This window comes from Puntigrus tetrazona, chromosome 5 (genome assembly GCF_018831695.1).
Source record: "Puntigrus tetrazona isolate hp1 chromosome 5, ASM1883169v1, whole genome shotgun sequence".
Lineage (NCBI taxonomy): Eukaryota > Metazoa > Chordata > Actinopteri > Cypriniformes > Cyprinidae > Puntigrus > Puntigrus tetrazona.
In genome coordinates, this window is record NC_056703.1 from 22,935,520 (window position 1) to 22,959,692 (window position 24,173).

The 24,173-nt window shown below is 36.6% G+C and overlaps 1 protein-coding gene across 2 annotated transcripts in view; it reads left to right on the forward strand.

The window, feature by feature from the left end:
- Positions 1–527: 527 nt before the first annotated feature.
- Positions 528–24,173, forward strand: part of mcama (melanoma cell adhesion molecule a) — a 45,449-nt gene continuing 21,803 nt past the window's right edge. Inside the window, exon 1 of one of the 2 annotated variants that reach the window (XM_043240442.1) lies at positions 528–671. In XM_043240442.1, the coding sequence (XP_043096377.1) occupies positions 590–671 (82 nt within the window). In that variant the 5' untranslated portion in view covers positions 528–589. The remainder of the gene's footprint in view (positions 672–24,173) is intronic. The other variant, XM_043240443.1, reaches the window with a different exon arrangement.

Genomic DNA, 24,173 nt, shown 5'->3' on the forward strand with positions numbered 1-24,173 from the left:
ATACCATTTTACTGCAACAAATACACACTTAAAAGGTTTTTGGTTGGTATACAAGGTGCACGGTCCATTCTACAAAAGACAAAAGTTCATGTATGCTTAATGCAGAAAAGTTCTTTGGATTATTAAAAAGTTATTCACTGTAAGAAAAAAGATGGATTATTTGAACAGCGTTTGGGGGAATCAAAACACGGTTCTTCTCCGTCCATATGCCTAGGTATTAACATTAACTCGAAATGACTTCAAATAACATTATATTATTTAGTAACATATCCAAAACGCGGTGTTAAAATGGTAACATGTCCAAAGCATCCCAGCAAGGCACTTTGTTGTTATAACAGAACAATAAGTCGCGTATTTTACGCGAGGGTAACACAACAATATATAACAAGAGACCAAAAAAACACGATTTTAACCTTATTTTGTAGGGTGGCGAGCATTAATTGAATGTCCCAAATTTCCTCCCACTCGCAGCAGGACAGTACAATAGCGAACAGACAGGCAGCATTCGTGCAACACGACTCCATCTCCCTCCCTCTCTCGCGCTCCTCCTGGCCAAAACCGCCGCGCTCCTCTCGCGCGCTTCATTCAGATGGATAACTTCAGGAACATGGCTCTTCCAAACACTTCACTTTTACTGTCTCTTCTTCAAATGTGCGCTCTTGCCTGGCAAGGTAAGACACTTCCGCCTCGCCTTTCTACGCGGCTCTGGTTTTGTCGTTGTGTTTAATTCTGTGTGAAACTTTTGGGAGCGTTTTGACCGCGCGCGTTTGAATGGGACGCACGCTGATGTTTGGGGATGCTGCTGTTTAAACTACGGCTTTAAACCGTTTTTTTTACGAGTACGCGATACGGACTGTTTAAAGTTACTTATATGACATTTGTGAAGCCTGTTCACCTTCGAAAAGAGTCGAGTTTGTTATCAAAACACACCGCACGTGAGCCATACATTTGTTTAGCTTCTTCAAACATATACAGCGTACGTTACTGCTAATACATATATTTGTAACGCGATACACTATTAAACGCACTTTCTGCAGTTATACACGCGGAAGTCTGTTTTAGAATTTCCCATATCCTTATGTTTAATTTCTAAAAAAAAATAAACAAAACGTAAACTGTAAAAACTGCCATATTCATATACAAAAAGGCAGGTTGACTAGGTGCTTTGAAACTGACATAATGCAGTAGAAAATAACGTTTATTATGCTATTTAGTCTACTAATTATTCTATTTTATCTAGTAAAGCAAAGCAAATATTTAGCTAAGCAAATATTTCAAACCGAGAGGTTTTGTGTTCATAATTAGCCAATTTGCTGTTGCCTCTGGTTGTATTTTCATGTCTGAGTTGGCTCAGATCATGAGTCTGCTCACAGATGCAGGCTTTGTGTGTCCGTGTTCAGATAAAATCTGTGGAACTCTATTAAAGGGCGCTCAAAAATGTGATGATATGAGAGATTTTCTCAGTGATAAGAAAAGCTGTTCAAAATGTGCAATGTTCAGCTTTTACAGCATATTTTATTACATGTTTGCTGGCCTAAATGCTCAAAGACGACCCTGATAGTGCTTATATATGTGCAAATTGCCCTGCAGGTCTCATTCGGTGTTGCGCTCTCTTTAGTACATGACCTAGACGACTACTGAACTAGCCCTTCTCATTAGGGAACAGATGATGGACCCCCACTGCATAATCCTCTCCTTGTCCATCTCCCTCTATCCCCTGTTGTGTTGTCTACTTTTTTGTCTACCTTTCTACACCGTTTTTCCTCCATCATCCTTTTTTTCTCTTTCTTTCGTAACGTATTTTGCTTGATGCGGAGCAGGACTGTCCTGTAATGCTGGTTTCTCCAAAGAGTTTTACTAACCCCCTATCCTACCTTCTGTTCACCCTTGTGTTAATAAGGTCCCTCCAGTTCCCTAGCAGATGAACCAAAGCTGTCTGTCCTGGGATTATTGACTGAACACCCCGTTAGATAACAGCCCCTATGATTAAGAGGGGTCACCTTGCTCCCTCTGTGTAGGGGGTGATTTTTCATTCAAGAACTTGACATTGAAAGTGTCTTCCTTTCAAATTATAGAGACTGTGATGCAGATGATAGAATATGTGCTGTTAAAAGGCTTTGAAAAAGGCGTTATTATTATTATTATTATTATTATCACTAGTATTATTTATTAGTATTTTTTCATATAAAACCCAATATCAAAACAGTATTAAATCATATTGATAATGCTAATAAAACATAATAATATAAAATATAATAAATAATACATATTTATATATTTATATGTAATGCATTATATAATTATAAAGTAAAACAAATGTAAAAAAAGTGTTTATTTTTTTTTATATATATATATATATATATATATATATATATATATATATATATATATATATATATATATATATATATATATAAAAATTGATACATTATGAATAATTAGTCATTACTCATTTAATACCTTTTTGTGTAAATCGTCACATTAACGATTTATGTAGATTTATTTTAAATACAAAACCCAATACTAAAACAGTGATATAAAATTATTCATATTCATGTTATCATATTAGAAATAGAATTACTGACCATATTAATCACATTAACTGGAATGACGATAGGAAATATCTTTATACCAAGGCCCTGTCAATCAAAATTAAAATCAGAACTTGACTGAAAAATCCTAATATAGGATATCCGCCAAAATATGCATTTTTAGCCCAGATGTCCATACTCGTTCCTTCAAATTCATACGGGCTGCATTGTGTGCCAGCGACAAAAATGCTTTGCGTTAGACTTCCTGCTTCCCATAGCAGCCCGTGACCCACAGTGGAGGCGATACAATTGAGTGGCTGTTCCTGGTTTGAGGGGGTTTCTATGCCCACGGTCCTGGGTTGAGCCCCTGTCTGTCACTCTTGACAGTGAATGTCATGTAAAAAGCCTGTGGGCTTATTGTTGTGTCTTGGCAGAAGGTGCAGATCAGTGAAGGCCTCTATGTATGGATAATCTGCATTGTTGTTATGGTGTTCAGCTTCAATGAGCAACAACACGTGGATTAGATGGCGCTTGAGAGCCTTACACAATTGGGTTAAATTGCCATTATTTGCAGCTATGTGAGGCTGGGTATTGTTGTTTTACGCACAGCTGTGTGCATTGGGTACCACGCAACGCGAAACATCACTGATGCCTATTAAATCTGACCGACAGGAAAGATGATCTCGAGTTTAAATTAATCTCCTATCTAATCCAATCGCAGTAAGCTTCTAATGACTCCACCAGCAGGGGGCAGCAGGAAGGCAATTACCTGAACAGAACTAAACACTTGTTATTGATTGTAAACATGCAAGCACGCAGCACATATGCATTATGGATGATTGTGCGCTGGAGGTCTTGAATTGTGCACTTGGCTATTTTAGGCCCTCCTCACTTCGTATTCAACTTCACCGCACCGTTCACTATTTAAAGTTCAGCTTGAAGCATGCAGTGAATAGCTGCAGATGATCTTGTCAGAAACGCATTCAGTCAAAAAGACATTAATGTGTATGCTTTTTAAAAAGAATAAACGACTGGATGTGATTAGCATACACTACTAAAAATTTTTTTTTATTTTAAATGTTATTTTTAATAATATTTGACAATACTGTATTTTTGATCAAGTTAGTGCAACCTTCGTGAACGTAAGAGACTTCTTTCGAAAACATGTAAAATCCTATCCACCCTTTTGAATGGTAATCGATTGAATATTACACAAGTACATAAAAAGCGCATCCGAACTAACACCAGTGAGTCACTGATATGGTATTCGTGTGGTTTATCTCGCGGTAAACCACGCATACACTATATATCAACCGCTGAAAGGTTAGGCGGTAACCATGGAGAGTATTTCACTCAAACTGAAATATCTTACACCTGTTAACAATAGATTCATCCCAATGAGACGCTTCAGTGCTCAATCAAAGCCCTTTGCTTTCAAGCGTAATTCAGTATTAGATCTCTTTTGATCACATCCCCGAAGTCAAGGTTTTGATCCTTATGCTAAGATTTCCCCACAGTGATGAGCTGAGACGCAGGCTAGACGAGTGCACTGCGGGCTGCTCCTTGAAGTCACCCGCTTTGAGTCCAGCCAAAACAATGGCACGGCATTCCTCAGTTAAATGCCCTCGCATCTCTGAGCGGGAAGCAGAACGGGGGATGGTAGCCGGAGGCGTGCGTGTCTAAGATCCACAGGTGAGTTTACAGGGTTAGATCGCTATCTGATGGAGATCGCGCTTATCAGAGCCTTCTGTGAGCTGACAATGGTGTCGTTGAAAGGAAAAGGCTCTGCGTTTGTCATCTAGTCTTCATCTGAGCTGCATTTGCACAAGAAGATACCTTAAAAGCACTGACTGTTTCAAGAATGAAGAAAGCAGCGTCTAGCCATTTTGTGAAGGAATCCAGCCCGGCTCAGTCTGGCTTGGCTGCTCCACATTTTTCGTTGGCTTAGATTTTAATATTAGTATGGTCTGGGAAGTCTGTCAAAAACTTGCCGTTGCCATGAACTGACAAGGGCCTTCGGAGCTGCCAACGTGTTTCATGTTACTTCATTCAATGATCTGTGTAGATTCTTGTATTTTCAGGCAAGCTCTGCGTGGCACAACCTGCCATCGGAGTTTTGATCCAACTAAAGAATACATTTGTAAAGCCGTGGGCTTACGTGGAATATTGTGACGGCATGTTTATCAAAGTCAGATGTGGAGACTGACCACATTAATGAAGCGTGAGAATGAATAACAATCATCCGAGTGCAACGAAGGGGGTGAAGAATTTACAGTGGACGGGTGCCAGCTCTTTTTGCCCCTCTCGCTTTCTCACAGAATTTTTTAGAAAGCTGTAAAAGGAATCCCAAATTAGGTTTGTCACACTCAAATTGTCCCAGATTTTCTATTACGGGCTATAGAGCAAATACTCTTAAAAGCATAGTTTATCGTGAATAAATAGTCTGCTGTTATTTACACTTTCTTTTGTTATTTCTAAATGGTCTGACTTGTTTTGGCCGTTTCCTTTGCATACGGTGGGTTTCTGGATCAAAAACATTTGAGATTCATGAAATGTCACCATTCCTCGCACAAAACCACTGTATTGGAGCAAATTACACCCAAAATTTACATTCTTGGCTGAAAATAAACATTTCAAATGTAAATAGCTACTGACAATGATTTTTTGAATTATGCTATAATTATGCTTTTTATTTGGAGTTGCTAAATAAATTGCAAATATTATAACAGTTGTTTATATTATTACATGCTAAATTACATCTTTTTTCAGTGACTGAAATTTTAAGTAGACATGTAGTACGGATGATTGTTGTTATGAATGATGTTTTTTTGTTTATCGTTGTAAGATGATGATTTTAAAATATGATTTTGGGTTTATTAAGAAATATGGTCAAAAACATGCAGGGTTAAAACAATAGCAAACAGGTATATAGGAGAAAACCAAAGAGTAGTCCAAAAAACAAGTCCACAAATGTAAGACTATGGTGTGAGACAGAGCGATAATCAAGGGAAGTGAGCGGTAATCCCAACGAAGATCAAACCGCAAAGGATCGATCCAAAATATACGGGTAAAAGTCTAACAATGGGAAAACAGGCTAGGTGAGATAATAACGAAACTATGAAAACTAGAAACTGGCTCTGTAAAGCAGCTATCACTAGGGAGAGTGACAAATGCAGAACAATACTGAAAAAAAACACGGAGTGGCTTGGTAAAGTAGTTAACTCTAGGAGGGTGCTAAACACTAGACAATACTCTGTGGAGGGTGAGAGGAAATTCAAGGTTTATGTAGCGTGTGTTTGACTGTAATTGAATGCAGGTGAAACCAATCTGTGCAATGTAGTATGAGAAATGAATTCCATTGTGAGGTGCAGCAGTATTGTAGTGTAAGAGTCCCTGTGGTGAGTGGGAGACCTCTGCTAGTGAGTAAACAGAAGTTCATAACCCAGATTTGTGACAAGTGTACAGTTACTGCAAAGCTTTTCAAATGTGTCCGTTACCGTTAAACTGGTCAATTTAGGTTTAATTTGGTGAAAAGGGAAAGTAAAAACTTAAAAAAAATAAAATAAATAATTTTCATATAAATGCTGTTCTTTTGAACTTTATATTGATTAAAGAATCAGATGAAAAAATAAAGATAAAAAATGTATCAGTTTCCAGTAAAATATTAAGCAGTTATAAATAAGAGGAAATTAATAATACATTAATAATAAGAAGAAATGTTTCTGTTAAAAAACCTAAATCATTTTTAAATTGTAATATTGCATTACTGCATTTTTGACTAAAGAATGCAACATCAGGTGTTTTTCCAAGACATTTGCACGGTGTGCTATTAAGGATCTTCTTGTAAATGTCATACCGGTTTGAAATAACACGATTAAATTCATTTGTAGGCGAACTATCCCTTTAACATTGAAATATAACATTATATTAGACTACTGATTATTGCTTTCTCTATTCTTTTACTTGACATGGAAAGTACAAGACCATTTTCGCCGCCTATTAATTCAAAATAATCTCCTTTTGGATCAATAGCAATTATATGCTTCAAGCAACAGTGTTAAGGACACAGCTGTAGACAGTTTTCTAATGCCATTAAAATAAATGGGAAATACATCGTATGTACTGATAAAAGGCTTAATTTTGCAGACCACGTCCCATGTGATTCTTCGGCTTTATCTCATTATTATTCCCCACACTTATAACCAGCTTAGCGCACCCTTCCAAAATGCACAATTTAATTGGCTGAATGCAGCCCGTCACTTTTGGAGAGCCCCATCTGCGGGACACGTCACTGGCCAGGAACCGATTCAAGATCTGGCAGAAGTCCTCACAATGCAAGGGGGATTTCGGTAGTCCTCGGATAATGTTTTCTCCAAAATCTCCCTCTAAATCACTGCCTCTCATCCCCCTCAAACCTGTCGGTCTTTATCGCTTTCCATCTCTCTGTCTTTCTCTGTTTACCATTACATCTGCAGACAGCTGCAAACACCTGGTGGCTAACTCATTTCTGAGGAGGCAGATGTGGATGTTTTTTTTCGGGATGTGTGTGCATGCGTGTGAGTTAGTAGGTTGCTCATGTTACCGAAATCATACACCACAATAGTAGCACCTCCAGCCTTGCTGTCTACCCCCATCCCCCACGGTCCTCCCACATCTCCCTCATGCTCACATGCCCTTCACTTAGGCTTGGCTACCGGCCCATTCAGAGGAAGCCGTGGGCTTCAGGCCCTTCGTATGTTTTACTTTCTCCAAAATCTTTATTGATTTTTGCAGACATTCCTGCAGTTGCTGTGTTTGTGTTTCAGATGGCTGCAAAGTAATTCTCTGTGGCCATGTCCTGCCAGATAACCTGGATGGAGACTGGTTGCTTTTGATTAGTGTTATTGGTTAATTTGATTTTTGTGCTTTTGTAAAAAAAAAAGTGGGGTTTTGCCAGGGAGTTGCTAAGCAGTTTCCAAGGTTTTTTTTTTTGGGCATTGGTGGCCAGGTACTTGCCTTAAATTAAAATTTCACTTATTTGTTTTAGTTCCACATTGACTTACGCAGTATTTTAGTCCATACTTAAGAAGTCAAACGGTAATAGTAATCTTTTATTAAGAACCGCTTATGACTATTTCCAAACATACAGATGTCTACAGAGGCCATGCATTATTAATTTTTTTGTCTTAGGGTCATAGACGTGACCGGATATTTTTTTCCGGATCTATTAATTTATTCCAAAATACGTAAAAATGCTATTCATGTATACAATGCCCTGAATTCACATCTTCTATGATGAGCATAGTTTGAGCATTAAAATTCATTTAAAATTTTCCTTGGGCATAAATGTCGTAATTGTTAGGGTAATAGATTATAACAAAGAACAACATATAATTAATAACTGAACACATTGTCCATCAATAGTCATGTGATTAGAACAATAATAGGCAAAAGAACACATTATAAAGTAAAAAAACAGTTATAAGAAAACTTACTATTATTACCATTTTGAATATATTAAAAACATTTTAGAAAATAATCAGTAAGATGCGTGCCCATTATGTTTTTTAAAATGATATTTATAAATATAAAATGTACAAAACACACTTTTATAAATACTTTGTACATGTGTTTTAAAGATAAAAGATTTTCCCTCTTTCTTTGTGTATACCATTCAACTTCTCTATTGGTTCTGTTTCGTGCTGTTAGCGTGGCAGAAAAGCTTTAAATATGATAGATATATCATCATAAGCTCTTCAGGTGTTAGTGGCATGTGATCCTGCACACGTCTTATTATGTGCTGGAATGCCACGAGATGTATTTCAGTGCTTTTTGAAATCTGATCAAGTCATATGTCATCCCGCGTGTCCATATGAGTGTCTTTTTTGACAAAGGAGCTGTCGAGACATTCATTGTGATCCTCTGCTGATTACTGAAGGCAAAAAATTCCTCCAGAAGCACCACACCCTCCACATCTCTTTGTCCTCGAGCATGTTGCACTCTGCTACTGTCTTGTCTTTACTTTCTTCTTTCTTTCCATGTCTTTTACAAAACGAGTCATATCATCGTTCCCTAGATTAATACGCAGGAATGTGCAAAAATGTCTACCAAACTTTACAGCAGAGTACTGTTGAAAGAATATAAAAGGAGATTTTTTGGCCGTTGTATAGTATTTACCAACAATATGTTTCATTGCATTACTAATAATGTGTCATTGCAGTTATTTGTTCAGTTGTTTTTGTTTTTAAACATCATGTATCCTTTCAGCACCATATGCTGTTGCAGACACCAGATTGTGTGGGCAAATGATCTTTTGGCTATGAGTGATGAGTACACAGTCTGATAAATATCACGCGGGTAAAGGTTAGCGTTCACTTATTTCAGTCAAATCAGTAAAACAGAAGCAAACAGAATGTTCTTCATCTCTGAAATGTCATCCAGAACCACACAAACAGTTTGCCCTTTCTCTCCTAGAGGTACGTCGTGTTAGAGTCAGGTTTTGAGAAGTGTGCAGGCACACAAAAGAAAGCTTCAGTTTCTTCCGTCAAAGATATATAAATATTCCAGCTGGGATAGATTTCCCTTTTCTGACCAGAACATTGGCATATTAAAAGCCCATATGCTGTACAGTGGTTCTGACTAGACTGATTCATGCTCAGCATCTAGCATTCAAACTCTTACCACAATAATGTGGGAAAAAAACAAGTAACTGATCAGAGATCTGTCGAATGGGGCAATATCACCCAACACCCACAGTGGTGGGCACTATGCCAACATCCTGCCATCAGCGGCCCTCTTTTCATTCTTTCCCGTACTCCCCGTAGATCTGATAATCAACATAGTGGGTTCATTCTGGCAGATCCCGTACCTAGATATGAGTGTGTGCATATGCACATGCATATTCAATAACGTACTCCCACAATTCATAGCCCCACTCAAACCCTGCTGTTGTGCTAATGCAGGTCTTTGTAGTTCTTCTCAACTGGGAATATGACTGGTAATGAAGGTCTGTATGTAATATGGTGCCACTGGACTGTAATTTATAGACATTCTTCAGGAACAAAGTCATTGAGTAAAGACCACAGCAAAGATTCTCTTAGCCATTTTATTTTTTGTGACGTTAAGTACATTTATATTCGCAAATCTGTAACTTTTTTTTTCACATTTCTTTTCAAAGTTTAAAGCTGAAGGGTGCATATTCCATCTGCAGATGGTTGGACAAAAAAATAGTTTTTTTAAACGTAGACATACACAGCAATATGCTAAAAAGAGAACAAAAAGCAGCTCATTGTAAAAACCCAACAACACACACACACACACACACACACACACACACACATAAAACATGTTTACATTTAAAAATATAGCTGCAAGCAGCAATTAAGGGGCCAAGGACAACAGAGGCAAAATTAAGAACTAAGCAACTGGTGATTTTCACAGTCAGTTGTAATGAGATGTATACATGTAACTTTTAACAAATAGGTGGCACTACTTCCAAAATGATTTGTTGCAGTCAGTGTGGGGTGACATTGATACACACAAAGTTTGATTTCAGTATACCAAAGCATTGCAGTAATACAGCCTCAGATTTATTTTGGCATCATGCCATCGAATTTGAAGATGAGTTCAAAAAAACATTTTGCAGTATCTTGGTCTTACGATGGTCTGAATTCAGTTGCATTAAGATCAGACAAAAATGTTTGACAAAAGTTTAAATCAAAATGGCCGACAACAAATGGCAGACTTTTGAAAAATAAAGTACAATTGAATTCTCTACAACCCTGGGAATAGGAAGAGGTGAGATTCATGGTCAGCGGACAAAAGCTGCATTTGTAGTGTATTTGTAAATTTTGTCAGCTTTTTGGGAACTAGGTGGTTCCTAGGAAGACTCTTTAGTTTTATATCGATACACTATTGTGTTTGTAAAATTAGTTTTACTACAAAATTCTAAATGTCTGACACCCAAAATGGCAGACATAGGAAGACTGGGCACTGTCTGACTCTGCATACTGTGTGCCACGTCTCATTAAGGTGCTGCAGAGATATAACTTCACATCTGCATACTCTCTTTTGAATTTGCTAATGGGCCATACAAGAACAGTTCTGTCAAAAAGCTTTTAGTAACTTGGTAAAATTAAATGAAATTGTATCAGTCATTGGCAGATATTTGCATCAGCCGTTGAAAAACCCATATTTGTCGAACACTAAAATGTTCTACTACAGTATTACTGGTTTGTAGTCCCAAAATTATAAAGTAGACGAAGGAGGGTGTTGTATTTAAGTTCAATAATTTACACACTTCATCAAAACACGCACTTTACTTAACAGACCATGAAGCCCATGGCATATATAGTTTTATTACAAAACAAAGAAAACGCCAACCCAAATACAACATGGGAGTCATACTAGTGGCTCGTGGTAAAGCTGGAGTAGTACACATGGTAGTTAATTCTACACGGTGGTTAAAAGTGGTGAATGCTCTGTGACCATCAGCTCACTGAGTATATTTAAAACATACCGTCACGGAAATCAAACAAAGACCAAATGGATCATTAATACCAGCGTGTCGTATTTTACAGCAGCAATGTCAAAAACTGGATGGTTGCCGCAAGCCTATATATTAATATTTGACAGTGGACATTTTTCTTCCAAGGTTCCCTCCTGGATTCTGGATGAAACTTTTGTTATTCGATCCCTTTGTTGACACGATCATTTTATCTGGCACTGAAAGGTAATATTATTCAAGGAATATTTTACACTGAGGCCGGGGATAATCTTTGTGGTGAGGTGATTTTTGAAGGTTAGGAGCTACACAAACCCTTACACAGCAAATGTGGCGTTATTGTGTGAGGGGATAAGTACACTTTTACTTGATGGATTCACTTTAATTTATTTAAATGTTGCGTACACAGAAAAATCCCATCCTTTTGGAATGTTAATATGAGCTAAGGTGCCATTTAAACAGAGGAAGACGTGATGTTAACATTACACGAGCTAGGCACCGGGCTGCATTACTCACATGGAAATGGTTACCGGTCAGAACAGCTGGATTCAGCCAAAGGAGACATCTTACTCAAGCCTTTTTTCAGACATGACATGAAGAATTATGTCAAAGCCATCGAAAATAATTGAGTTCTCGTGTACAGATCAGACTCTTCAGATTATTTCACGTAATTTATGCTGATCATAACTGGCAGCTCAGACATTTAGCTTCGCTTATAACAACAGAAATCACAACTGAGATCTTTTTATTGTCCCAAATGAGACTACGTTAGAAGCATATTTAGATTCCTCTTCAGAGAAAAAGACCCCGCGAATCTGGCACTAGAGTTTCATCTCAGTCACTCAAAAATTTGTCGTTAAATTATGAATAGTATGAGTTTTGTTGTCCAAGTTTTGTCATGAGGAGTTTTAAGGCAATGATACTTAATTGAGAACACACATTACATGTACTCTACTGTTGGCTAGTCATCATAATAACTTTAAGGTATTAAATGAAGTCTTTTATGCTGACCAAGGCTTCACTATTTGATCAAAATCCTGTGGAAATGTTATCCTGTGAAAAATAATTACACACCAAAATAGCTTCTTTCTTTAAAAGATTTATTTTGGTGTTTTTGGCTTTACTTAAAAGAACAGTAAGTTGGCAGATGGGATTGGGAAAGGTCCACAAGCCGGTACTCACATTTGGGATGCCCAATATGTGTATATCTGTGCTGAATAGAGCTGAACTAATACAGTCTCACATGATTCTTTAGAAATCACTCTAATATGTTGATTAAGTGCTTTTATTTTTAGTGTTGTGCTGCTTAATTTTTTTTTTTTTTTTTGTGGAAAAGGTGAATCTTTAAAGAGTAGGATAACACAGTTTAATTAGTTTAAATAGACATCTTTGATAACATTAACTTTCTGTTTAAATAAGCCTGCTTTCAATGGAAATTAGGCTCATGACTTTTAAAATAAAGTAATTAGTTTACTTTTTTTTCAATTTCTAGTGCTATTTATCAGTTGATGCAGAGGATCCTTAATAAGGCAATTTTTGCTTTTACTTTGACAGAACAGTTCATAGAAAGGCAGAAATAGAGAGGGAAAGAGAATTTAGGAAAGTCTAACAAGTGGGGCAAGAACATTAGGAGCCTAAAGGCCATTTTGCCCAGAATGCCTTCAGTAGTCGAACAAGCAAATGAAGTTCATGAACATCAAACAAATGCTAGATCAAAACAGATTGTTGATTCAGTAGAAATGAAACTGAATATTAGCAGAGGAGATGAATGACAAATATCAACAGATACAGCTGTGCTGCAGCTGTCACATGGCTCCCTTCTGAAGACTTGAAGGGGACCCTTGTTTTTAACACACTAATATATTGTTCATCTTTACACTACCTCAACCAGGTGGTATCAACTACACACATGCATTTAAACTCTTCATGTCAGGCTTAATCAAATACACGACTCTGGACATCTGCCGGGAGGACTTGAGTTGAGCTCACCCGTGTTGACAGAAGGTATTTTAGATGAGTAACTCTGTGTAAAACTGTGAATATGTTATATAGACTGTGAATATGTAACAATATGTAGGAAAGAGGTCCATCAGTGGAAAGGAGAGCTATATAAATCCTTGTTGATAGTGAATAAGTGCAGCCGTTGGGAGTGCATCCTTTCCCTCACAAATTATGCAGACGCATGGCTCAGGTCTTCATGCAGTGGGAAGCCTTCTTGGTGGGTCTATATTTATGTCTGATGTCTTTTGTCTTTAACCTCTCACCCTATAAGTGTCTGCTTACTGAGTCGCTCTCATGGGCCCCTTTTTGTCCCTTAGGGAGCAGATTTATGATCTGCCTCGTGGAATTCCTCTGCAACTTGCCTCAAGAAGTTTAACTTTCTCTTATCACGTACACTTTATGTTTGCAAAGGTTCTGTTTCTTTTGGATTAAAATATATTGAGTGCAGTGTAGTTTCATTCTTCATTCAAGCAAAATAAGTGAATAACAGCTTAGACAAATGACATATAATAGTGACCACGATAAGGAATAAAAATTAAAACAACATGTTTAAAAGTAGTTGTAAAAGATCATGTGTGCAGGCTTCTGATAGAAAGTTTTTCTCATTGTAATATATTATATTTACTTGACACCATGAATACATGAGTGTACACCGTCATTTAAAAAAAAAGTATTAATTGGGGTAAAAAGGTAATATATAATTTAATATATTAGAAATATCTTCAGTCATAACTCAGAAATGTAATTTATTTCTCATTTTGGCTTTATATTTTATTACCATTTCTTAGAAATATAAATATTTGAAAAAAACAAAACTTCAGAGATCAGAGTTGTTCAATATATAAAGTATAAAATAATAAAATAATGTGCTGCAACATGCATTTTTGACCTTTATGTCCATAAAAGAAAAAAAGAGGTTTATTCAAGTAAGGGGCATTTTTGAGATAAATAAATAAATAGATCTGGACCAAAAAATGAGCTTGTGACATGTCATGGACCCAGATGTCGTCTGGCACTCTATTACGACTTGAAAGTATGTGCATATTATGTGTCTTGGCTGCAGTATGACCTCATAGCTTTACTATCAGGTACTGCTATCTGCTCTGATATATGATATGTTGGACAAAGCTGTCTAGTTCTGCTTTCACAAAGGCAGTAGATCTTTTATTTTCACATATTTCTTTAGTAAATGACAAGGTGTAGCGTGTCATGAATGGGGCGGTTGACACTGTATCCTGTATATTGAAGTGAAGACTTTTCCTCTAGGTTTGCTTGGAGGACTGCTTCATGTACAGAGCCATGTGGGGCATTGTATAAACCTAACTGATCACAAATGATCATGAAAAGCAAAGCCTATTAAAACCTTCTCATATTCTCATCTTTTGATGTTTTATATTCTTTTTATTTGCATGTTAAGCCGGCTGTGACCTTTTGGTCTTTGTGGTCTATTTAATTTCATCAAGCTTGCTTCTAAATGCAATTTATATGCACTTTATCACTAAAACAAAGCCTTTAAAGAGCTTTCAAAGCCATATTCAATGGTTACAAATTTCTGATGTGTAAATGAGAGTTCAGATTAAATCCTTTTTGTTGACTGTAGCAGGTTAGTAAAGCTAAAGGGAGAAATCGTGGCGTCTTGGACTGTATATTTTTTAAATCTCCCACGTCTCTTACTGCTGTCCTTGACCAAACCGGCAACATTTCATTATTTCCATGACAGTTCCCACTAACTCATCATAAACGTCAACATGACTTGTGATCAAAAATGAATTACAATGACAATATTATAGCATCCGCTTCTTTCTAGATTCAAATTATGATATGCATGACATAGGGTTGGCTGCATGCAATTATGCATCATTTATTGTTATAAGAAATAGTAAATACATGTAACAAATGCTACCCACTTTGTTTTACGTTGTCCTTGTTACATGTTATATATATATTTACTATTATAATAACAATAAATTATGCCTAATTACATGCAGCTAACCTTATGCCAAACACCCGTATTCTTAACAATAACCTTATAGTAAGTACATGTAATTAATTAATATTAGTCAGTACTTAAATGTATAATTACACTGTAACAAGTACACCTTAAAATAAAGTGTAACCACAATTTCAATATAATAAAATACATGTAATTGCAATATACAGTAATAACACAGCAATTAACCATAATTATACTGCTTTAAGCAAAATGCAAAATGTGTAATATTTTGTCTACTATATTTAAGTTATAAGACTGTAGTTTAAAATTTCCAACCATATTGGAGACTTTCTTCAACAAGTAGTTTTCAATATGTAAAAAAGTGTTTAGGTTCAGCGTGAGCCTTAACATCATTCACAACCTTGTGCAGGCTATGAGGAAGCTTGTTAAGACTGTCAAGTGTAAGAGTATTGACATAAGAAAGCACCCTCCATATCAGTCATGATTAACACCTGATTAATTATTCATTTTTCTGGAGGGAGCACAGCTAGTTGCTGATGATCCTTGACACATGAAGAATTTTATCCTGTGGTTTTCGGGGCACAGTTTAGCGAATTTTAAAGTATTGTATCAAATGATTTTTTTCCCTTTTTGAATGGCTGCAGATGCGGAAATGAAGTCCTGAACCTTTTCCAAAGCGTGAACATAATGACAAAGAAGCACTTTTGTTGTAGCCTGGGCCCTGGGGTATAGATTTCTGTAAAGGCCAACAAGTTGGTCAGGATGATGAGTCAGTGTGAGAGTAGTCACAGCACAGCAAGCCGGCTCCGCCTCCGACCGACTGGCATCTGCTCTCACAGCTGACGCCAGGAACTCTAACACCGAAAGAACCAAAACAAACACACAGCGTCATAAAGCATTTAATTATTTAGACGAGGGAAACAGGTAAAGGAAATCACTCCTCTCCAGCGGGAGATTGGAGGGAGAAACTCATTTGAAGGACTAATATCTCTTTTTGAGTCATTTAACGTTATGAGAGAAACCTGAGGAAACTTTGCTGGATGCTGCAACTCAATCATCTTCAGCCTGCTGTCAAGTACCACAGAACTGTACGCTGGTGTTTAAAAGTTTGGGGTCCATAAAATATTTTGGAAAGAATTCTCTCTACCTAGACTTCAATTTGATTTATAAACAATAATAATTTTCTATTTTTAAAAGGTATTTTATTCCTGTGGTGACAAAGTTGAATTTAGAGCAGCCATTACTTGATATAATGATTTGATGCTCAAGAAACTTTTTTTATTACATGTTTATAGCAGTCTCTGCATATTAAGATAAATCATTATAATCTATTAAAATATTTAAATAATTATGAAAAAACAATATATTCAAAATAATATTAAAAAATATTAGACTGTAATTATAAAAATGAAAATATAAAATAAATAGCCAGTAATGATCAATAACTACTTTAAATGAGTTAAAATGTTTCATATTTTGACTGCAGTAGGCCAGCTTTTACATCTATTTAAAATATCCAAACACTTTTGATACTATTCCACAGATTTTCTCCCATGATTAGTGCAGAAACGTGAAGAAGTGTTCATTTCCTCAGCATACAAAAGTACTACCACCCCAAAATGGCAGTGTAGATAACTCAAATAGATAGCTCTAATAACAAACATATTTACTAAAGAATTCATCTCTGGTTATAAACCCTGGAGTACTCTTGCCTGCTGGGCTTTGACAGTGCATCACTGTAAACATGTTTTCTGTTGTTTTTTTTTTACAAACCGAGCAGCAGTTTTTTCTGTGGTAATTGAGAGCCCACAGCAGATGCTGTTGATAGATCTTAACTGATATCTTTTTAGCTTGAAGGATTGCTTTAACACGCAAAACTCTTCCATTGTCAGACCTTCCTGTGGTTCAAGTCACTGTGATATCTAGCGGTTTGAAATGTAAATGCTATTAATGAGAGGAAAGGATAATAGAAAAATGTGGTCCATTATGTTACGTTACGGCTTATTTTAACTAATGCTTTCTCAACTGAATCACTACAACAAAAGCGACATGTCTGAAGTTCAGTGGTCTGATAAAACTTATGGAAAGTATGGAAAAGTTTAGAATGAATCATTTTGATAAGCTGTTGCCATTACAACAGAACAGATTGAAGATGTATTGTTGGGAACAAATTAATCAAAAAGATATAAATATACAGTCATTAAAATTCCAGAAAGTCTTGGAAAATTAAGCACTGAGAGTGTCCCAAAGAAGAAAAAGATGTCTTTCAGCCTTGACTAGATCCCAAACAGCTCTTTGGATTCACTCCATTTCAGCAGGGTGGCAAATGAATTTGACACTGGGACTGACGGAGCCTAAATGAACTGGCGAGACTTCACAGGACGACCTCCAAGACATATTTTATAATGGTCTTGAATAGCTCCAAACCACACAGCTGAGGATATCTATTGCTGTACTGTAGAAAATGCTAATCCAACAGCTCTGGATGCTAACAGAGCAAAGCTCCTTTAAGAATAATAACGATGAACCCTAAAATTCAGTCACATCTAAAAAGAGAAATTGACCAGAGACAGCTCTCCTTGTGCTCAGGTACTCTGCTTAGCTAATATGCTAATAATGAAGGACATCATTCAGCTTTGGGCCACACAGAAAGCAACGCTCTGACGTAGAGAGTTTTTTGGCCCTCAGATGAAGGTGATTGGTGTTATCTTTGAACTTGACGTATGAAAAGATAACTAAATATCACATGCCTCTCCCTTCTCCCAGTATTAGCTGGTGTTAAAAGATCAGCCGTAGAGCAAAGTGACATGCAGTTGTTCAAACATTCGAGCTAATTTTCTGGAGAATTACTTTACATGACGAAGCTGAGCAAATGTTGCGCTAAGTGTAAAGAAATTAGCTAGAACTCAATTTTTGTGGCTGAAAATGATTCAATGTAAGTGTACCTCAAAGCAAATCTGCGTAGTGTACTACAGATCGAATTTGCAAGAAGCATTTGCCAGTATCATCTAAACGCTGCTGTTTTTCCATGCTGGTGTCACATCCAGTCAAGCAGGAAGGAGATTTGAGCTGGAGAGCAGCCAAACCGTTAAAACTTTGCTAAAACACCTGCTGCCAGGAGCGCAGTGGGGACACCGGCCAGTTCCGGATTCCACGACAGCAGCGCCGTGAGAGAGACCATGAATGAGCCGTCTTCCTACGGCTGCATCTTTGTTAGAGAAATAAAGATAAAGAGCGGGAAAAACAGGAGCAGCGCTTGTCACTCATAGTGTGTGGTCCCACCCCCTGCCTGTGCACCGGCTTTCTCACCAATCCCACAAATCACTCGACAAACGGACAAGTAACAGGTGTCACAAAGGAAACTCCTTTTGCCCAGCTGTGACTGTCCTTTACGTGGGAATCAGAAAGATGAGGCCATTGTTTGCCACCATGTGTCATGTCAGGGTCACCCTGTCTCTGGTCCGCTGAGCTTAAATGCTGTGTTTATCCCATAAACCGCTTTCACAGCGGGTCTGAAACACAGTAAACACGGTAAAGCCCAAACAGAAGCTTTTTTCAAGGCTGCTGATGCCTCAGTGCGACTTTGAGCGAAGACTAGCAGTGTGAAGGTTCTTGATGATATAGGTATCTCACACCATACTGTGCAACTGTAAAAGTCACTCGTTAGTCTGATGTCAAATTTAATTTGTACAGAAAATAAGACTGAATTAAATAAAATAAAAAATAGAATGAAATTAAACAATGGAATAAGTATATATAATGGTAAATTTGAAAAGTAATCTAAAAAATAGTCAGAATAGATTAGTTAAATGACTAACCTAGATTGCGTTACTAACTACTGTTTTCATAATGTAGTCTGTAATCAGTAATGAACTACAATTTATAAGTAACATGTATTTATATACGTATATTCAATGTAATAAGCATCATGCTTAGCCCATGTTTTACTCTCAAAGCCTTCTAGGTGTATATGACTTTCTTGTTTCAGATGAATCCAGTTGGAGTGATGTAAAAAATTTTCCTTGCTCTTCCAAGCGTTAGAATGGGTGAAGGTGGATGTTTTTGTTTAAAAGTCCAAAAGTAGTCAAATGAAGTGCATACATCCATAATAAATCGTGCCTCGCATGGCTCTGCGGGCTGAATAAAGGCCTTCTGCAGCGAATCCATGTTTTTTTGTAAGAAAAAAATCCTTACTTTTCTCACTTATGCTGTTGTAAACATCATTATGCACTTTATTTAACTACTTATACACTCATGACGATGCTTTTAAGGTTGAGTAAAAAATGGGCTAATTTACTTTTTTTTTTTCTTTTTAAAGGGTTACTTCACCCCAAAGCTACAAAACTTTTTTCTTTGTGCTCTTATCGGTTGAACCACTGAGGGAGATGGACTATTCTGACGCTATCTTTTATACTTCTTTGTATATTGACAGTGTAATTTACTTGGCAGTCAATAGGACAGTCAACCACCTCCCGGTTTTTATTCAAAATACCTTAAATTGTGTTCCGAAAGCTTTTGGGTAACGTGATTTAATTATGACTACATTTTCACATTGAGTGAAATAACCCTTTAAATATTCTTTGGACATATCATTAGGTTTTATTCAGTCTGGTTTGATCAGACTGTCCGTAATATTGTCATAACAGAGTGGTGAGAACAGATATGAGGTTTCTGTATAAGTCTGTGTTATAATGAAAAACAGTGTGAGTTTGTTGTGAGTACAGATGGGGCTCTGCTCTTGTTTTATCAGAGTGTTGCTGAAGTCTGTTGTGCTCTGAGCTGGAGGGAACGAGAGTTCACAGTGTGGGCGTTTAATGAAATGAACTTAGCTTGGGGAAGAGCAGCATTAAGAAAAAAACAATCATTTATCTTGTTGCTCTCACCTCGGGGCACTGAGTTAATGTATAGAGATCGTCCAGAAATCGCTGTTAGTCCCAGACTAACCTGTGGGGCACTGAGCGCAGAGGTAGAAACGACTCATAATGTTTCCTGTTTCGACTGGTTTGTTTTTGAATGGATGTGACTGCTGCATTGAACCCTCAGTGATTACCTTAATCACAATTACTCCCAATTTAGCCTCTTCCCAGAAGCAATGAATCTGTCTGAACTTGCACTAGAAAAAAAGCACAAACCAGTACAGCCGCAGATTTTCTGGCTAAAATTTTGGCTATAAAATTTGAACTGATTGAAATGTACATTTTTCATGTAGCCCTAAAAAACTGTGAAACTGTCAAAAACGAAGTGTTTTAACAGATAATCTTACTGTTGAAGCCAGCTCAATCCAGTTGAATGAATTCAAAGAATGAATATGATACCGATACCAAAATTATGTATCCATAATTTATTTTTACTTAAATGTAATGTTTATAAAATCTTAAAATAAACATATTGTACATTATAATCAGTTCAGATTGTACATCACCAAAATAACATTCGTTCCTTTAATTCCTTTCTGTTCCTTTAATTTTTGCGATGGTTTCTGCACTTCTGCACAGCACAAACAGTACAGAATGAGTTAAGAGCTGAGGTTTAATACTTACGGTTACGGTTTTTCATCAAGCCCTAAGTATGAGTAATAATAACAGTCCATCAGGAACACAAACCACTGACGCTGTTGAAGGCATTTTTGCAATTGTTCTCATGAAGCCAGCTCAATTATTAATAATTATTGTAATTGTAACGATTTTAAAGTAGTTGAACAAATAGTTCACCGAAAAATGAAAATTAGCTCATAATCTACTCAACCCCAAGCCATCCTAGGTGTATATGACTTTCTTTTTTTAGATGAACACAGTCTGAGTTTTTAAAAATGTATCCTTGCTCTTCCATGCTTGGTATTGCTGGTGTACAGTGGCCATTATTTTCAGTTATTTTGTAAGTCGTTTATATATCCATTGTGAAACTAACCTATATGCCTCTGAGGGGGTTACCACATGTCTTCTGAAGATTGATGGGTTTTTGTAATATTTCTATTTTTAAAATTATAACTCAAGTCACTGACTTTTGGCGACGGCTGCATGTGCATTCGTGAGAGAGTCGAGTTCTGACTTCTTAGATGACTTCTGACTCAACGTATGACCTAAGCCTCATTCGTTCTTATAGTGAAATACTTTTTTTCATTTTTTATTTTTAACTTTTCATTCATTACCAGCGTTTAGTATTGCCAGAGGTGGGTAGAGTACCCAAAAAGTGGACTCAAGTTAGATAAAAGTACTTATAGAAATGTATGCTCAAGTAAAAGTAAAAGTAAAAAAGTTTGAGTAAAAAAGAATAAAAAAGTATACTTAAGTAGTTAGTTACTAGTCACTATATATACATATATATATATACACACACATACATAAAATTACACATAATACACACACACTAGGGCTGCACGATTATGACAAAAATCATAATGGTTGTTTATTCCTTTGAAAATGTAATTGGGTTTATTAATTATAATTTTCACAATTTACACTGAATGATGTTTATACTATTTGAACAGCTGAAGACACTAGCTAAAAAAACTTTATTGGTTTTCTTTAATATTAAGCCTTTGTGTCAGTTATACAATAGATTGCTTTATTCTTTAAATAAAAAAAACTAAAATATGAATGGCATTATAATGTTATACTAATCCTAAAATTAAACCAATGGAAAAACCTTTAGTATAACCCGTAGAAAGAAAAATTAATACGTGGAAAATTGATTAATTGTGTAGACCTAACATGAACACACTACCGTTCAAAAGATTTTTTAAAATTATTTTTGTTATGTAATGCATTTTAGTGATGCAAATCACAATTTCCATCAGCCGTCACCTCAGTTTTCACTGTCACATCGCCCTTTAGAAATAATTCCAATCTGTTGATTTACTATCGATGCCGTTCTTTTTAGCTTTCTATTCATAAAATATTCCTATATATAAACTGCCCCTTTAAGATGGCTACCAGTATATTAAAAAAACAATTATCATTGAAGTAAAAAACAGTTTTAGTAGCTTTGTATGGTAAAATAGTTTTTTAATAAAATTTAAATTCAGCCTGTAAAATGCAAAATGTCACTGCTGTACAATAAAGTCCTAGAAACCCCAGCCGCTGTCTTTTCCTGTGCATTTCACAGATGAATGATAGACCGGAGTCACAAACACTGAAGGAGGCTGAATGAGAGGGTGTGTTACGGGAGGGCCGTCTGGAGCAGGCAGCCCTGAGCTCATTAGAGATGGAGTGAACCTGTGATCACTCTGTAATTCTCTTTGAGGGCATTAGACTGGCTCTGCAGGGGGTGGCAACACGCTCGCTCGCTGCAGTACAGTACGGGCTGCACTTAAACCCCCACCCTGGCCGGAGCTCTCTGATGGGTGTGATGAAAGGCATGATGGGATACGGATCTGGCTTTGTTGTGGGCTTGTTAATATTTGTCAGAATATAGAGGAGGGCTGGGGGTTACGCACACGTTGATCGCCTTTATACCTCGAGCGATGGAGAGCCTAATGATTGACTGGGACTTGATGTGCAAGGATTCCAGAATTCACACTTCTTTTTTTATCTTCCAGTCACTTTCAACTTCATAATGCTATTCTACATGAAAGCCGCAACCCATAAAAGTCACACTAGGGTTGTTATGAAATATACAGTAGAGCAGAAGCATTGATTTTTTTTCATGCTGTGAGCGTGGTATTCTGTTATTCTTGGACCGAGCGTCTCTGCCAGCGGAGGGTTCCTCACACCCTCTTCCTCTCTCCCCGCTTGCCAATCCATCACCCTTTTAAACACAGTCTTCCAGACAAGAGAGCCTTTTGTTAAAGTCCCGCTCGTCACCAAAGTTGACGTGATACAGGGCCGCTATTTATAGGGCTGTAATAACAGAGAGCCAGAGCAGCTGATATAGGTTTTGTCTTAAGTCTCATTTTACCTGACCTTCTCTGTTTAATGTCAGCAAAGCTTATTCCCCACGGTGTGATTTTTAAGAGGAGATAACTTGAAAAATAACTTCACTTTTCTCTGAAATGCCATGCTTGTTTTCTTCACGGACCTGAAGGGGTAAAATATGCAATCTTTTACAGGTTTTGGTTGTTTCCTCCAGTTTTTGAAGAATCTTTTAACATTTTACAGTCATTTCAGTTAATGAGATTTCAGTTTAATGCTGCTTTAAAAATTAACCTAATAATATACAAAATATACTTTTATGTTCAACCACAAAATAAGAAATCAATCCTGTGTGTGTGTGTGTGTGTAAAGCTGTAGCTTGAGCCTGACGGGTCCAAAACAAGACGGTTGATTTGGTCAGTCAAATTTTAAATACGTTTTAGCATTTCTATAGTTACAATTTGTGTACCATTAAAAGCGGTTATATCTAAAGTTTGTTTTGTGTGCACTAAATTACATTTAAATGCTCTTTCCTAACATAATTGTAAACAAAGTCCAAAACGCTGAGCTTCAAATAGAGGCTTTGAGGCTGTCCGGGTCTGGGACATCTTCTTCTTTGTTTGGGTTAGGTTCAGATTACTCTGCAAGTTGCTGTATGTTGTAAAAAAATAACGCTAAACATAATAACAGGCTATTATCCACGTTTTTGTTGACATAATATATGTGTCTGTACTCTGTATGTTTATTATGTATATAAAAAATGGATGCGATTAATTAAATTAATTAAAATGTCTTATGTTCACCAAAACTAAAAATACAGCATTGTTTTGAAATATTATCACAGCTTAAAACTTTTAAACCTTTATTATAATATATAATTTACTTCTGTGATAGCAAAGCTGAATTTTTTGCCTACTCCAGTCATACTCTATTCTTCAGTGTCACATGATTCCTCAGAAATTGTAATATTCGCAATAGAACCTTTTTTATTATCAAGGTTGAAAATTTGTTGCTTCTTAGTATTTATGTTGAAATATTATACTGTCACTTTTGGTTAGTGTTACGCTGAATAAAAGTTTTTATATGTATTGCAGTATAATGTGAAAAATACTTAACGGACGTACAAGTACGTTCAATTTTTCTTTCAGCACCTTAGCATTGTTGACAAGGTTTTATGTCATTAAGAATCACGCACACTGTAAAAATATTGTTTTGCACTACATGCCGTTCTGCACTGCTTTTGAAAGAAGAAAGCTTGAGTGAAAATCGCTCATATTCATGTCGTGGGACTGAAAAGTGGAAATGAATTTTAACATGGAATTCTCACTTGTGGTTCTGCCCCATTGGGCAAATAG